At 28.1% G+C, this 18,305-nt stretch overlaps 1 protein-coding gene across 19 annotated transcripts in view; it reads left to right on the top strand.

Moving 5' to 3' along the window:
- LOC136091281 (uncharacterized) overlaps window positions 1-18,305 on the top strand; it is a 68,967-nt gene that overhangs the window by 41,454 nt on the left and 9,208 nt on the right. For 9 of the 19 annotated variants that reach the window (XM_065818633.1, XM_065818638.1, XM_065818644.1 and 6 more), the window contains 5 exons: window positions 1,843-1,900; window positions 2,046-2,208; window positions 3,041-3,266; window positions 9,340-9,415; window positions 15,368-15,417. In XM_065818633.1, the coding sequence (XP_065674705.1) occupies window positions 1,843-1,900; window positions 2,046-2,208; window positions 3,041-3,266; window positions 9,340-9,415; window positions 15,368-15,417 (573 nt within the window). The remainder of the gene's footprint in view (window positions 1-1,842; window positions 1,901-2,045; window positions 2,209-3,040; window positions 3,267-9,339; window positions 9,416-15,367; window positions 15,418-18,305) is intronic. The other 10 variants (XR_010643861.1, XR_010643867.1, XR_010643863.1 and 7 more) reach the window with 2 other exon arrangements.

Raw genomic sequence — 18,305 nt, 5'->3', positions numbered from 1 at the left:
GCTATTGATTTTGTCTTCTTTTTGGTAATAAATCTTGATTTTCCACCACTTTCCGATTTTCTTTTTCAGTTTTGCTTTCTTTATAACATTTTATAATAATTGCAACAGTTGATTTTGGAACTTTACATGCTTTTGAAAACATGGAATATGAGAATGATGGATTTTCTATTTATAATTTCAAGTTTTTCTATCTTTTTTCTGACTCTTTACTCATTGCAAAAAATAACAAGGAGTAAACAAAACTACATTCACACACAAGAAAACTAATTATGTTAGCATTATTAATTATATTAATTATGTTAGCATCATTATAAAAAAAATCATAACAATTGATATAGTGGTTTTTGAGAAAACTCAATTTAAAATCGTCCATGGTGATACATAAAGAATGGACATACCAACTGTATATTTTTATTTCTTTTGTTATAATTTTTTTTTAAATATAATAAAGTTTAAATACATTTATATTAAGTGGTTCTTGATAATAAATATTAAAATTTCATATACAAGTCTCTGTGTCCTTTTATTTTTATTAACTTCATTAATAATTTTTATTGTATTCTAATAATTTATCTGATAAACTTTATGGCTTATTTATTTATGTTCATTAAATTCTTTCAGGGTATAGAATGTAAATACTTTCTTTATTTTATTTTATTTTTTGAACAGATCTTTGTGCAAATCATCACAATTCCAATGCATATAATTGATTATGCAATAAAAGTCCAAATAAGTTTAAAATAAAATTCCAATGCATTTAATTGACAATGCAATAAAAGATTAATCTTTATAATTTTTTGTTGAAACAATTATTGATTATTATGTAGCATGTATATGAAATGTGTTCATTTCATTTTATTATAAAATGTTATAAAGAAAGCAAAACTGAAAAAGAAAATCGGAAAGTGGTGGAAAATCAAGATTTATTACCAAAAAGAAGACAAAATCAATAGCCGACTCAATTCATCAAAGTCCGACTCAATAAGAACATCAAAAGACTCAACAACTCAGTCACAATAAGATTTAGCTACATTGCTACACTGTCAATTTTATAGATAAAAAGTTATATTTGCAAGTAGATTATTTATTATATAGCATGTATATGAAATGTGTTCATTACACTGTCAATTTTATAGACAAAATATTATATTTGCAATTATTTAAAAGTAAAAAAAAAGAAGATTGTTTTTGTGTCTGGTCTGGTTTGTCTGAGGTGTGTTTTAGTGTGCTGAGGCATACTATATCAAGGTGTTAAATAATTGAAAGTTCTCTGAGAGGTTGTTCAAAGTTGAAAACTCTGAGAGGCTATTGAAAGTTCAAAAATTGAAAGTTCTCTGAGAGGTTACATTTTGAGAATCAAAATGCCTTAATGCAGTTTTAAAAAGCCTGCATCAATAATTTAGTCATGGAGATTAATCAAACTTTTTGGGCAATTTTTCTCGGAAGGCAAGCCAATTGATTGTCATATTTGAGGTTTGTGTTAAGGTTGATTCAAAATTTTTTGTTTGAGTTGATAACTTTAAAAATTTTGCTTTTGCGTTTTAACCATGTTAGTAAAATGGGATAAATTTTTTTTTCATAATTCAGGAGGTTTATGTTTTCTAACTAATACTTTATTGCATCAGTTATTTTTATTTCAACTTTATTAACATAGATGTAATTAATTATTTTTGTAAGGAGTAATCATTATTATTTATTAGGCCAATTAAATTTCAAGTTGTAAAAATTGAATATAAAAATGTAAAACTGTGTAGTTAAAATTCAATTAATAAATTTTTTTAGATATTTATGGATTAATTTTTTCTTTATTTAAATTAACATTATTTTTAAAAAAATTCTTAGTTACTGATTTGTACTGCAAACCTCTATTGAATGTAACATTAAATGGTACAGTATTCAAGTAAGTTAAATTATTTTTAGAAGTAAAAATGAAGTAAAACTAAATAAACAATAAATTTTATTAGTAATATCATTTTGTTATCTTTTTTATTCATAATATATATTTTATTACATTTTTCAAACCAATATAAATATTTTTTTGTCAGAAACTTCTTGAACCTTGAGCTTAAAGTAAGCTATGTTTATGAACCTGGTGAACTAGCTGTAAATGTTACTTGGATATACTTTTTACCTTTGTATTTAAAATTAGAATTTGAATCAACATCAGAGGATTGCATAAAAGTTTATTCTAATTATCTTCAATATATGGTATAACTTTTGTTACCATATTTAAGTTTGTATTTTCAAATGTATTTTTTTCATAAAGTTAACCCTATTCATACTGGATTGTTAAAGTCTAGTTAATACCGCCAGGTTTTTGGAGTAGTAAGCAAAAATATTTCAGATCAACAAACCTCCTGAAGTTGAAATTTTTAAAAGATAGTTTTAGGATATAACTGTTGGTTTTAGAAAGTTTTCCATGGCTACATAGTCACTAATACAACACCTTGTAATGGTATCCATAACAGATTGTGTATTTACCGATTCTTAAAGGGCAGAACATATATGTTAGTACACCATCTAATACCTTGATTATCTGCAAAAATACAATTTTGCTAGCACAATTTATTCTTGGTATATTTGTATTAAAACTTTACCTATTTCAATGTTTCCTTTTAATAAAAAAGATAAATAAAGTAATAGACAGCAAATAAACATTAAAATAGATAGGCGTGTTTAAGTAAATTTATTTAATAAAAGTTGGACTATAAACTATTATATTTTTGCAGAATTTTTCAAAATAGTCAAGTTTAAGTGTGCTGTAGACAGACAACAATGAATAACAGTTTTTCAGTCATGTTTGAAAAATGATGGAAGCGTGTGGTGTAAACAATGTCAAAAAGTTCCAAAAATTTTTATTAAGCTCAAGAAAAATGACCACAGTGTAAATTTAAAGACACAGTATGAATAGACTTTATATATACTTTAGTTAATACTTTTTAAAGGAATTTTTTTACAAAAATGCTTTTAAATGTATTAATATAATAAATAAATTAAATTCAATAAAGTTAATTCAAATTAATTTTTAATTGTTATTTAGATCCCTAATAGCTTAAAAAGCATTGGATTTATTCAAAGCATTAATACAACATTTCTTGATAATAGTTGCGAATTTGGTACACACCTCATAGAAATCCCGCTAAAGTTTGAATTCAAAAATTCAAATGGAGTTTCTTGGACATCATACCATTCAGTGAAGAATAATATAGATGAATTTTGCAAAAGGCTTACATGGAAAAAATCTTTTCAAAATAACCGCCTAAATGGTTAGTAATTAATTTCAAACTTAATCAAAATACCATAAAAAATGAGTATAAAAAATCTTTAAAAAGATATTGTTATTCTTTATACATATACGAAAATAAAGCAATTAAAAACTCATGAACTTATTATTTTTTTTATTTGTGATCTAAAAACCTTTTAAAGTAATGAAGATTTTTTTAATTTATCATTTTTAATGCAAATTATGCACATAATTTTGATTATTATTATTTGATATTTATCATTTACTATTTAAAACATTAAGTTTAATAATTTTTCTTCTTTTTTAAAAAAAAAATTATTTTTCTGATCAATTAAAACTAGCAAAAATAATTCCTGTATATTAAAGCAGATAGGAACCATCAAAAGCAACCTAGTGACCAATTACCATACTTTTCTCTTTTTTCTAGATTCTAGAAAATGTTATTGTATAATGACCTTTACAATGGAGTACCGATTCCTGCAAGCATGTCTTTGTTGGACCAATATGTTGTAATATATATTTAATATGGCACAATCATATGTAATATGGCACAATACCATTGTGCTGTGCTGTTACTGCTGCCTCTTACATAGCAATCAAATGGTGTTTCAAGTTTTTATTTAGTGTCAGCCATCTTTGCATATTTGACCAGAGATATAGTCAAGACAGTAAAGGCTAAGACCAATTCTAAGACCAAGACATTTAGGTCTAAAAATAGTACACATATAGCAGACATGCTTGGCCAGTAGCTACATACTATAGTAAAGAAAATAATAATAAAAATTTGAAATAAAATCAGAGAAGTAAAGATGATAACTATGTATCATTTGATTTCACGTGTTAATCACATAAAGTAACAAATTACACATTTTCAGGAATCATGGTTAATGCATCACTGTACATTTCTATAATACAAAATCAATAATAGATCGTGCTTTCAACTATGCTTCTTCATGTTCCATATGTGCTTGATGCAATTGAAACCGTTTTTTCATGAATGCAATAGTGGTTGGTAATAATGGAATAACATTCTGTTGTCACTGTTCAGTTCATGAAGAAATAAGTTTTGATTTAGGCTTGAAAGTTTTGATTTATGCTTGTTTGAAAATATCATGTCACTATATCACCGATTTTTCCAAATTGTTCTTGCATCTCCTCAATTACTTGTGTTATAGGTGCCGATGAATCTAGAGTGGCTTTGCTATAATTGTCAAACCTTCTGTTGTTATGACAGCTGAGAAGACAATATTGTAAAGCATAAAAACAAAAAGTGAACTTTAATTAAAATTGATAAACTTTGACAGAATTATTAGAATGTAATTATATTAATCTACAAACCACAATTAATTTTTTATCCATTCAACAACAACTCGATAGTTCAAACAAAACACTATAAACAAAACTATTTTTATATACAAATTTTTTCTATAAATAAAAATTTATTTATTTACTTGAAATGTATTATGCAGCGTGAACTTGTAAAGCTCTTTCAGCGTTTTGCTGCGGCCTCAGCAAAAGGCTGAAAGAATTTTACAAGTTCATGCTGCATCGCTATTTATTGTTGTGTTTTTTTTTTGTTTTTTTTCCTACTTTGTTTTGTTAATTCATCAAGGCCAAGAAGGCCACTACAGACAAGGAGGCTACTTATTTGTGGTTATAACCCTCTCTCAACTCATTATTTCCAAAACACAAACCTCGACGAGCAAAGCAGGGAGAAACAAGTTGAGCTTGGTACTACCGAGGACGTGGTAGCGATTGAGCTCGGAACCTCTCGCTTATGAAGCGAGCGCTCTACCACTACACCACTACTGTGTTAAGATAAGAATACTATGGTCTCGGTTGAGCAAGTCCAAATGTTTTACAGAATCCAATCTGATGATACTAAACAGCTGAACATGCATGCTGTTCCATCTTGTAGCATTGGTTTTTGGTGTAGAGCTTTCTTTTCCAAATTTTAAGTCAAAATTTCCACGGAAAAGGATGTTTTTGACTTAGTAAATTTTTCAGCTTTGGGCATTCGGCTAATAAATTGTTAGTTATTTTCAGACAATTTAATTCATCTTCAATACAGAGCTCCAATGAATACACATAGCACGCCAGTCTTTCAGTTACTTGTTGCTCAATAGCTTTGTTCCCAATGAGTTGATCTTCTTTATGCAGATCTTTCCACATATCTTCATTTTCAATTATGACAATTTGTTTCTTTACTTTTATTTACCTGTAACTCACATCAATAGTTTTTTTTTATATTTAAGGCATTATCAGCTACAACATGTTCTAGTTTTGTTTTAATCTTATCTAGTTGATCTGCATTTGACTGCCCAGTATGTCTTCCCTTGACTGGACAAAAAGCCAAGAGAAATTTTTTGGGCTTTTCATCAAAAAAATTGCCCTCATAATTCAATTTAGTTTTTAATTTATTATATTTTTTTCAATTTAAAAAAATTGAATTCTTTGATATTTTAATTTTCTGTAGAATTAAAAAAAAGAAATTGTTAAATAATATAATTATTTGTGCAATGTCTGACAGATATGCTGTGCTTTGACCAGTTGTTTTTTTTTTTATTTCTAATTAACTCGATTTCGGCCTTGTTCATCAAGGCCGTGTTTCGGAGTTGTAGATTTGAGAGAAGGTTTTAACCACAAGTAGCCTCGTCATCTTTAGTGGCCTTCTCGGCCTTGGGAAGGTGAATTACAAAAAAAAAAAAAAAAACTCAACAAAATGGCAAGCAACCACTATTAAGTTAGAATTTTTTAGAAAATGAGGAATAAAGTTAAAGAAGTAAGAAAACGGTTGACAGATGAATTGAAAAGTTGTAGGTTGTATTAGCCAAGAAAACAAGAAGATGGGAGAGAGTTTCAAAGGGTTGAAGTGTGGGTAAACAAACTAGACAAATAAAAGTTTTTAGAAAATGCAAGGACAGATACAGCAAAAGGATGTGACTTTGCTGATGGCGAGTCAAGCAAGAATGAGTTTTAGTTGATGGAACTAGAGATGATAGCTTTTTTGAGCAGCGACTATGAAAGTATTTGTAAAATAAAGTAAGAGATGCAACTTTACGATGGTGGAAGAAAGGCTCAGGCTTGGCAGATAAAGCTGGTCTAACTATGTTTACAATGCATTTTTGGACCTTGTCTAAAAGAGAAAGAGTGTCATTAGAAGAACCAGCCCAAATATGACAGTATATTATACAGAGACAAATAAATGATTTGCAGAGGTAGAGAATGGAATCAAAAGTAAGGACATCGATAAAGGTAATGGCCAGAACGATAAAGCGAAGCAACCTTGGCAGATGCTATCTTTGTAATCGATTGTATAAATGGTTTCCATGAGAGGTCAGTAGTGAATGATAATCCAAAAAGACATAAAAAAGAAGACTCAGCAAGAGGGATGCTGTTCATTAATATGAGAATGTTGACAATATTGTGATAGTTGTTTGCAGTAAATAACTGAGTTTGTTTGGAGTTAAAATTTTAAAGCCACTGCAAACCCCAATCTTTTACAGAAGTGAGATCAGGTTCAAAATCAGTTGCCTGTTCTAAGCAATCAAAAAGAGAACTTTTTACTCCTGTCTTGACTCATTGTCAAGACAGGAGTATAAAGTTGTGTCATCAGCTAATAGAGTAGAATGAGGCCTGACTTGGAACTGATAAGAGGGAATAAAAGCTTCTATATCTACCTGGATCCAGCAGGTTATGTAGGAGGTGCATTTATCAACGGAAAGACAAAAGACATCAGCCCAAGGACTGTCTAGGGTAGTAGTAAGTAATGTGATAATAGGGTGGGTCTAAAGAAGGAGTATGAGATAAAAGATTCATAGAGAACATTGCATGATCAGAACCACCTAAAGGAGAACAAGAGAAACTGAACTTAAGCTGGGATCAGAGACAAGACACAAATCAAGGAGTGAAGTTAAGTGATTAGGGTTGTCTGCAAAATGAGTCACAAAGTTAACTACTTGAGTAAAAGATTAAGAAATGCAGAAGTTATGGCCTTCAATACCAGCAGGGTCAGTTATGTTAGAGCCAAGCTATTCAGTGCAATGAGCATTAAAGTCACCAATAATAACAATATTGGCAGAGGGGTACAGAGTCAGTTCAGGAAAAGGGCATGGTCAGTTTGAACAGAAATCTAAAAGAGTGCAGTCTTGAGAAGAAGGAGAACAATAAAGAACAAAGCAAAAGGTGATAGAGTGAAGAGGTGCTAAGTGTAAGCACATAAAAGAGCGGTCAGAGGATTTAAACCTGATTGACCTCATATAGGTGAATGGATGCATAAGCATACGCCCAAGCCAAGCATGTAACAATTAGAGTCTTTGCAAATTAAAAGACAGTACACATCAATAGTGGCATCTGAAGAAGAAGCAGTCAAATTTAAATTAATTTTTGCAAGAGATGAGATTCAACTGATGAAAAATAACTTTGCAAACCACAAATATTTGTTAAATACAAATCAAAACAGTTAGGTGGTGGAGATGGTTTTTTACTTTTAAAATTTTTGGTTACTTTGGATATTGTTTAAATTTAAAGTGAATTTGATTCCTAGATAGAGCATGACACAGTTATCTCTGTCCTACTAGTTAATCCAAAGTCATAACATAACTTAGGGCTTCTTATGTGGCCTTGGCAATTCACTTTAAAACATTAACAGAAACACCATGCACAACATATCCTATACCCTCATTAGGAGTTAACAGGAAGAGTTGCATAGCCACTATCAAAGAGGCACAAGCAAAATTTTATGGGTAGAGTCATGAAGAGCCAGCGTTCATTATCCTAGGCAGGAAACAATGTAACACAGGTTTTTATTTATGCCAGCCTAATAAAAGAAGGGGTTTATGGCAGAAATAATTCTGATCAACAGAATAATTTGGCCTTTTATAAGACAGTAGCTGGATGCAGTTAACTTCTGCCCAAGATGAGTATTTTTATTGAGACACCATCTCTAATCTTTACTCAACCAAGAGCTAGAGGTTTAGACAGAACACAAACAAACATATATAGTAAATTACAAGTGAGCCACAGTAACTCCAACTATATAAAAAACAAATATTATAAATATTATTATATGCAAAATATCTGAATAACAAAGATCATCAAATGATTATTTAAAAATTGAAATAAAAATAGATTTTATTAGACATTTATTAAATGTGTTTAAAAAAAAACACATTTATTAAATGTTTTCAATCGTTTAATTCTATAAAATTTTTTGACACATACTTATCTTGTATTACAGATTTGTGTCTGGCATCTTTGTCCTTGATTTTTAACCCATAATGTATCACTAACATAACAATTGACAAAATGAATATTTAAAACTTTCAAACCAAGTTTTATAATAGCAAGAATGAACTTTTTTGATAAAGTTTTGGACAAAATGAGATTTTTGATTGTAGTTTTGTGAATTTTTTATTATTTTTTGTTTTTGATTATTAAAATTATGATTTATGAAATGGTTTGCTAAAAAGTTTTTAAAATCCTAAAACAAATTAAATAAAATTTGAATAAAAAAAGGATTATATAAGTTTATTATATATTTATAATTTTGTATATTAACAATTTCAAGTTGAATCTATTTTAAATTTATTGCGATCACCCTGATAATATTTAACTCTGGTAACATGTAATCTATTACTGGATAGTAGGTTTGTCAGATTTTGAAATACATTGAGGCACCTTTTAGTGAATTTTTTTGAATTTTTTTTTTTAATTAAACTAACTACACCAAGAGGCAATGATTCATCACTATTACCATAAAATACTTTAACGACTTTTTGTTGCTTCCACCATACTGGCTTTTCACTTAACTCTTCGGGCTCATTTGGTTAGAGCATTAAACAAAAATATTAGAAACATTGTATAATCAAATCAGGTCTTTAGTTTTGTTTGAATCAATTTTAGTTATTTTAAATTTGAAAATATAAAAAATAAAATTTAAAAGTTATACGCAAATTTAATTTAAAAAAAAGTCACATGTTTTTAAAATTGATTTATTAAACAATTCTTATTAAGTTATTATACTTTTTTGTACTTTTTTACAACTCGTAACTTGTGACTTTTCAATTTTATCTTCACTTACTATTATGCTTTAGAATATTATGGTCGTGGTATATATTGGGATGATGCGAGTTTTCGTCTTTATCTTTGTATAAACCAGCAGGTTACAAGGTAATCACCTTTTAGCATACTGGCAACCAATTTTTTAATAATAATTTTTCCAAACCATTAAAGAATATTCATTGATCTTAAAAAAAATGAATTTTCTTAACCTAAAACTTAAAATCAATCAATCTGAACAATGTATCTGAGTCCAATATTAAACTTGGTTTAACATATTATATTTAAAACATTTTACATATTGGGTTCTTCAAAGTATAAACCAATTAGGAAAGTAAATAATGCAAAACTTATGTTGAGAAAATCAGGTAGATTCTGGTCAAACTCAAACAAACATTTAATGCTATTAAAGGCAGACCTTAAAAACACATCTAAATTAAACTCAAATTGAAACATGTGTTTAATAATGAGATACTTAATAATTTAAAACAACAGCTATAGATGACTTGCAAATGTTTACATTCTTGCTTTCAAAAAAATGTGCATGTTTATACTTGTAGGCAGAAAAAACAAATAATCGGAAATTTTCCAGCTCAAAACATCAAGATGTTTGTATGTTTTGTTGAAAAATTTATTCACTTATTGACTTTTTAACAAGAATTAAATTATTTCAACCAGTTACTCAATGTCATAAGTTACTCAAAAAGATGTAAAAACTAATGTGGATTTAAAATTTATAAAGTTTCTTTTGGAAAATCAGCTTTTAAAAGAAAAGGACTTAGAGACTGGATTAAAGCTAATTCATGATGTAGAGACTAGATTAAAGCAATCAGTAACATTTCATAACATTGAAGTAGCTCCAATTTCTAGTTCGATCCAAAAAAGAGAAGAGAAAAGTATGCTAAAGTATATAAACGAGGATCCATATCAATATTATTATTTATTTATTTTTATTCTGATTTACTTCCAACAAGACTGCAAGCAACCACTATTAAATTGGGAGTTACTAGAAAAAAAGAATAGAGTTATCGAGCAAGGAAACGGTTGATAGAAGACTTAAAAAGTTGAAGGTTGTATGAGTCAAGAAAATGTGAAGATGGGAGAGAGTTCCAAATGGTTGAAGTGCGGGGGAAAAATTGGACGAATAAAAGTTTTTGGAGCATGCAGGAACATTTACAGTAAAAAAATGAGACTTTGATGAATGACGAGTCAAACAAAAATGAGTTTTGGTTGATGGAACTAGAGATGAAAGCTCCTTTGAGCAGCAGCCATAATAGCATTTGTAGAAAAGAGAAAGAGATGCAACTTTACAATGATGGGAAAGAGGCTCAAGCTTAGCAGATGGACCAGGTCCAACTACAGTTACAATGCGTTTTTGGACTTGATCTACGATATAGAGCTTGATAACTATACTGAGAAAATAAATTATGACACCAAACCACCTAATAATAAGTCTACTATTTTTAAATCTTTTCAGCGCAATATTTATAAAGCAGAATTTTAAACTTTTTACTTTCAATTAATACAGTACTAAACTTAAGTAAACATATTTCATGCCAAAATCTAACATCAGATAAACAAATTTTTTTTTCAGATTTATCTTAAATGGTTATGTAGCTGTTTAAAAGTTAAAAATTACTTCACTCACTTTTGATGTTGGAGGACCATCTTTATTTTGTGCTTATAAAGCACAATATAGTAAAAAATTTAACTTTATGATAGCAAACTTAGTTTAGCTATAAACACATCAATACCATTAAATGTCTAATTGGTATATAATAAAAACCAGCTGGGGCAACTAGTTTTATATCTCCTGACTGGGTGATTGTATCAGAAAGATTACTATATCAGAATAAACTTTTATCAGAAACTTAAACCTAGTGGCTATACTATACTATTCTTGCTGACTGAGTGCTGATTCTTATAACTTAATGCTGTTATTTAATAATTGTTTTTTTTTTAATGTAAAACAATACAATTGTATCCTAAGGTTATATATTTATTAATTTGCTGAAGCCTTCTATACCAGCTTGTGTTTTAATTTACTATTATTAATTCACTACGACGGGATTCTATATTAAAAATGCTATTGGGGCAACATTAAAAATCTTCTTCAAAAGACTACAATTATCTGGATACAAAATCTAGACAGCTTTCTAATGTTTCTTTACATAATGTTTATGAATAGAGAAATTTGATGCATAAAATGTTTCCTGTTAATTATATGACTGTGAGGGTCACTTTATTTGTTAGATAATTGTTTGTTAAATAACAGAAAGACAAAAGACATCAGCCAAGGAGTGTCTTATAGAAAATCACCAAAAGAATCCAAATCAGCTTTAGGGTAGTAGCAAGTAATGTGATGATAGGGTGAGTCTAAAGAAGAAATATGAGATAAAAGATTTATAGAGAACATTGCATGATCAGAACCACCTAAAGGAGAACAAGGAGAAACTGAACTTAAGCTGGGATCAGAGACAAGACACAAACCAGGGAGTAAAGTTAAGTGATTAGGGTTGTCTGCAAAATGAGTCACAGAGTTAACTATTTGAGTAAAAGATTAAGAAATGCAGAAGTTATGGCCTTCAATACCACCAGGGTCAATTATGTTAGAGCCAAGCCATTCAGTGCAATGAGCATTAAAGTCACCAATAACAACAATATTGGCAGAGAACTTTTTTGACTGTGAGGATGCTATATTACTACTACTTGAAAAAAATTCAATTATGATGTTGTTATTTATTAAATTTCAAAAGATTTTTAAAAGCAATATGATTTGAAAAAGCTTATAAGAATTTTGTTGTTGTTGTTTTACAAGATCAATTTGAATATAAAATTTCCAGAAGAACATAAAATATATAAAAATATATAAAATGTATAAAAAATTTTAATAGCAATCAAAGTTTATAAAAATAATAAAAAAATTTTATTTTTACAATATAAAAAAAATGTAACTTATTTTTTATTTAATTAGTTATATTTTTTATGTAGCTAATTATTTCAATCAAAAAGAAGACAACATTTTATTCAAGGATATAAAAGAAATGCAAAAAACACTTACAAAGTGTATTTACATTATGAATTTGTGAATGTACACTAATAAAGTTTTAATGTTCTCTGCCAATAGGTATGTGCACCCATGTTGTTTACAAAAATATGTGACATTACACGGAAAGTCATCTATTGGCAAAACCGATTTGTCCAGGACAAAGTTAAATAAAATAAATTCTTAAATTCTTGAAATTCTCAACTTCTTAAATAAAAATTTTAGTACAAGAAAATAGTTCAATAGTAGTACAAAAAATAAAGTTTTACAATTTATTTAAGTTTTATCACTTGGTCTCATTAAATCAGGGTAGGCAAAAAATTGGATCCAGGATTTTTTTATTTGAGTTGAGTAACTTCCAGGTAAGTTCTAAATTTCTAATTTATAATGATATAGTATAACAATGTTTTGCTAAAAATTGCATTGATTAGAACCTTTATACAAAAACACCCTAAAATGTTGGCATCAGCCACCTAAATGTGTAGGAAATCATTTTTTCAAAATACATTTTTTATTTTAATTCAAAATATATTTTCTATTTTAATTCAAAACATGTTTTCTAGATTTTAAGCGATATGAAAATTTATTTAAAGATTTTAAATTTCATAGAAAAATATTACACAATTTTTATATTCCTGGATCTATTTTTATCTATAAATTCCTGGGATTAGTTTGAGTTTGCTTATTTGAGCTAAAGTTTTTCTTTTCCAGACAATTCAAATACTTAAAAATTAAGTTTTACAATTGTATGATTCCCAGGATGAACTTCCCACAATCACACCCATCCAAATAAATATTTCAGCCCATTTTATGAAACTTAACCAGAACTCTTAGGCTTGACACATTTCATTTGTACATAAGGCATTTGGTAAAACAAAGAAAGATGAAATTATTTTTTATTTATTATTATTGCTTCAAGATTTAATATAATTATTTCAAGAAAAATTTGTTTTTTTTAATTTTGAAATAATAAAATTTCAAATTTACAGATTTTGTCAAATTATAAATCCCAAATAGAAGATGCTCAATTGTAAAAGCCATAAAAAACTGTCATGTCAGAATCCATTTTACAGAGATTTTCTAAATCATTGGAAATATTAATACAAAGAATGAAAACAAATTTTAAAAAAATGCTTAATAAAAATAATATAAAGCATATTAATGTTTCAAAAATGATTGATATACACTTAATTTTATTGATGAATGATTGATATACGCCTAATTTTATTGATGAATAAAAATGCAAAATTTATAAATTCAATATGGAGAATTGAATTTTTGGTTTGAATTGTTTTTTAAACATTTTGCTTTTTTTTTTCTAGTAAATATTTTGCAAACATAAGTAAAAATTGTTTTTGTAAAGTTGAAATATATTCACTTTTATTAATAGTAATGAAGTACAATAATTTATTGACAATTTATCAACAATAATTTACCAACAAAAAAATTACTCTTTACATTAGTTTCTTACCAATAGCTGCTTTTTAGATTGTTTTATGTATATAGACACTTACTGGATAATTATAAAAGTATATACTGTCTAAATGGTTTGGTCTCTCTGAATGGTTTGGTCTTTCTTTTACTTTTTCTTTAACTTATTAATCTACCTCTTCCTTCAAGTTTTAAGTTTTATTTTTTAGGTGCTTGTGTTAAGTCTAACTTATCTACACACGGAGATGCTGATTTTGTTGCATTATCATGTCATTGATGTCATGTTATCATATCATATTATCATGTCATATCATATTTTAACGTAGTTGTAAATTTAAAGACCAACAATGTTATTATTTGCACCCAATTTTTGTCAATCATCTGAAACAATTCCAATTTTGTAGTTTTTGAAACAGTCAAATATATATCATTCAAAGGGAGCCAGTGTCCTTTAAATATTAACCTCCTAAAGTTGCATCTATTTTTTGTGCTCGCCACTTTCTTGCTTCTATTCTTTATCTCTATAGATCTCAAATTCGCCCTTGTATGGAATACTGTTGCCATATCTGGGGTGGATCTTCCAATGATGCTCTTTCTCATTTAGACAAGGTGCAAAAATGCATTGTAAGCATAGTTGGACCTGCTATTGCACCCAACCTCCAACCATTATCACATTGTCATAATGTTGCTTCTCTTTCTCATTTCTATAAATACTAAAATGGGCACTGCTCTAAAGAGCTAGCATCTCTTGTACAAATTATTAAAATTCATTCTTGTGTTACTCATCATTCAATTAGGTAATTTTTTTTATTTTTAATTAATAGGAAAGAATATTCTAATAAGTAATGAGTTTTCTATACATTCAATGTAGCTATTTGTTTTTATTAATTTTAAATTTAGATTACTTTTAAAGTTTAACTAACATTATTTTGAATGCAATTTGATTTTTAAATGATATAACTTGGTAATTGATAATCTAAAAGTTTGTTTATTTCAAAATAAAAAACACCAATACATAAAAGCTTTTACAAATAAATATGAAAGACTGCAGTACACAATACTGATACTAGAGTATTATTTTTTATGTATAGTTAAAATGAGCAGGAATTTTTTAAATACATTTTGTTTTCGATAAATTTATTTTATCAACTCAATAGCGTTGCAAAATAAATATAAATTAAAGAATAAAAATTATAATAAATTAGCTTTTATTATAATTTGACTGAAAAAATTTTATGTTAAAAAATGATAACAACATCATTAAGTTTTCACCTGATAAAGTGAAATACAATCCCCATCACATTGAGGAGATTTAAGTTGCTTTGCTTATAACTTTTGAGAAAAATGTAATTGTATAATTAAAAATAAAATTTTTGAACTCAATGTAATTGTATGATTAAAAATAAAATGACATTTACATGATAAATGTAGATAGTGGCTTAAGTCAAGATTTTTAATAGAAAAGCACTCACACATTTACCAAAAAAAATCTTTATCAGAATTAAAGTTTTGTATGTATTATTAAATTAAATTGCTTTTTTATTATTTAAAGTTTATTTGAGTTTTCTATTTTTTTTTTTTTTTAGTACAAAAAAAGCATGCTACTACACAAATGATAATGGTGTGCTATGGGCAGGTTGTTTATTTATTTATTTTTTTACTTAAAATATACATTTGTCGTCATAGTAAAATATTTACTATTCCAAATACAAACAAGGTTTCTAAAAGAAGAACTGATCTGATTGTCAGAACCTTTTACTTAAGTATTAATGTATATAAAGACTAATAAATATAATATATAAGTAATAAATGTAAATATTATAAGTAGTAAACAACAAATATTTACATAATGTATATGAATTAATAAACAAATAAAACAAAACTAAATGTATAACGCATATTTTATATTCAAAAAGAAAGTTTTAACATTAAAATATTGCGTAGTTATTATTAAAAATACCTGGTTACATCAGCCATAAAGAGAATGAAATTTTTCAATTTATTTTTGAAAATCTGAAAGTGGTAGATCAATCAAAAATGGATAAAATAATTGGATTTTGTTAACATAGACATTTCTAGCTTTATATAGAATTTCAATGCTTTAGGAAACTTCTGTGTCAATAATAATCAGTCTCTATGGTTTTTTCCAAGGTTGTAATATTTTCAACAAGAAAATCAGTTAAAAATTTTGTAGTATAGTTTCTTTTTATGTCAATAGCATAAAAAAGCTTATTTTTGAGACTGAATGGAAAAGAATCCATTTTATTTTGTTAATGTTAATTAAACCATTTGGATATATATTGTTAAGTTCATCATTCAGAGTAAAGAAGAGTTTGTAAATATGATTATCGGACAGAAATAAATTATTGTCATAAGCAAATATGATACTTATTAGATTTGAGGCTTCATGTAGATAGTATATATAAATCAAAAGCAATAGTAGTCTCAAAATGGAACCTGGGAAAATACTACATGAAACTTGTTTTGATAATCATTAGTACTGAAAACAAATTGTTTACAGTTTTATAAATAACTTCTGAATCATCTTGTAACTTTGTAATTTTTTCATTTGTTTGGAAATATTTTAGCTTTTGAAGCAAAATTTTACGATCAACAGTATTGAATGCTTTCCATAGGTCAAAGAAAAAATCTAATGTATATTGAGATTTGTTAAATAAAAGTGAGATTTCATATATAATTTCTATAATTACATGTTCAATGGAATAATTGTCTTTAAAAGTAAGTTGGTTGCTGTATAACAGAATATGTTCTACTACTGTGAGCAAAAAGTAAGGTGAAATTGTTTATAAAATGTAAATTCTCTATTTATTCTTCCAAATCTCCTTCAAAGTAATCCCCGTACGATAAAATGCTCTTTTTCCAACACTTTTTCCAGTCCTCAAAACAGTCAGAAAAGTCTTTTTTTGGATAGCCTTCAAGACCTTCTTTAATTCGGTTTTTATCTCCTCAATCGTGTCAAAATGGTGTCCCCACATTGGCCTTTTGAGTTTGCTTAATAGCCAGAAGTCGGACAGGGCCAAATCAGGTAAATACGGTTGTAGAACAATATTAGTTGAGTTTTTGGCAAAAAAGTTGTGAAGAACCAATGCAGTAAGACATGATGCATTATCGTGATGAAGGAACCAAGAGTTTTTTGCCCATAATTCCGGCCGTTTCAGACAAATAGCTTTGCGCAACTGACCCATAACGCTCAAATAATATTCTTTGTTGACAGTTTGGCCCGGTGGAAGGAATTTATAGTGCACCACACCATGATAATCAAAGGAAACTGTCAACATGACCTGATTTTCTATTGACTTTGCCATGGTCTTTTTGGTCTTGCTTCATCTTTTGCACAATATTCACTAGATGGTTGGTGGTTTCAGAGTTGTATGCATAAATCCAAGTCTCATCTCCAGTAATAATGCATTTCAAGTGGTCCTGATAGTCAGACAACAAAGTTTCACACACATCAACGCGACGCTTTTTATTTAAAAAATTGGCACCAATCAAGACTTGACGTGTTTGAGACACAAAACATTCTTCAAAATGGTTTAGTCTGAGCCAAATGATATTCCAATACTATCAGCGAGATCTCTAATTGTCAGTCAACAATTTTCAAGCACCAAATTTTTGATTTTTTGGATGTGTTCCTCATCGGTAGACAATGATGGTCATCCAGAGCGCGGTTTGTCTTCAACGCGTTCTCGAACTTCTTTGAACTACTTATAAACGTTTTTATGTGCTATAGTTTGATCATGAAAGGCCATCTGCAACATTTTCAATGTGTCTGTACAAGAGTATTCGTTCTGCAAACAAAATTTGATGCAAGTTCATTGCTCAACAAAATCATCCATTGTAGAAATCGAAAAATTTACTTTTGGTTGTTTACAAAAACATGTGTAACTTGGAGATAATTAAACCTTTTGACAAACAGATGCTTGGCAATTGTTATAGACAGTTCTACCAACCTAGGAAAAAAAAATTTCCTGTCTTCATAATACTCAGGTATTTTAAATGACTATTTCACCTTTTTAATCACAGCAGTAGTATTTTTGGAAGCATATAGAGGACAGAGATAGAGCAATATTTGCTGACACTGGTTTGGTCACCTTCTTTTAATATAGCTTTTGCAAATTTTAGTTGCTAAGGAGGAACTCCTTAATGGATAGATGCTTTAAAAAAAACTTTGAAAAAGATCTCTTTTTAGTGTTTACCTTATAGTTATGCTACTATTGTCAACTGCTCCACCTGCTTTTTTTTTATATATAAGTATTTATAGACCTTTACAATCTCTTGAAAAGATAGTTCAAAAAATAACACGATGAAATGTGTACAGTTCTTTGTCTGAACTAAAAATGTTATTAAATGTAAGATTAGTATTATGGAATTTTATATGCTCGTTTAGAATTGATATCAATAAAGAATTTATTAAATTCATTAGCTATAGCTCTTGATTCAAGCATACCTTATTTTCATCATCTATTATTGCCTGGGTTGAGGTAATTTCTTTGAAAATCTTTT

The sequence above is a fragment of the Hydra vulgaris genome, chromosome 15, assembly GCF_038396675.1.
Source record: "Hydra vulgaris chromosome 15, alternate assembly HydraT2T_AEP".
Taxonomy (NCBI): domain Eukaryota; kingdom Metazoa; phylum Cnidaria; class Hydrozoa; order Anthoathecata; family Hydridae; genus Hydra; species Hydra vulgaris.
Note: the sequence above shows the minus strand (reverse complement) of the source record. Positions and strands in the feature narration are given on the sequence as shown.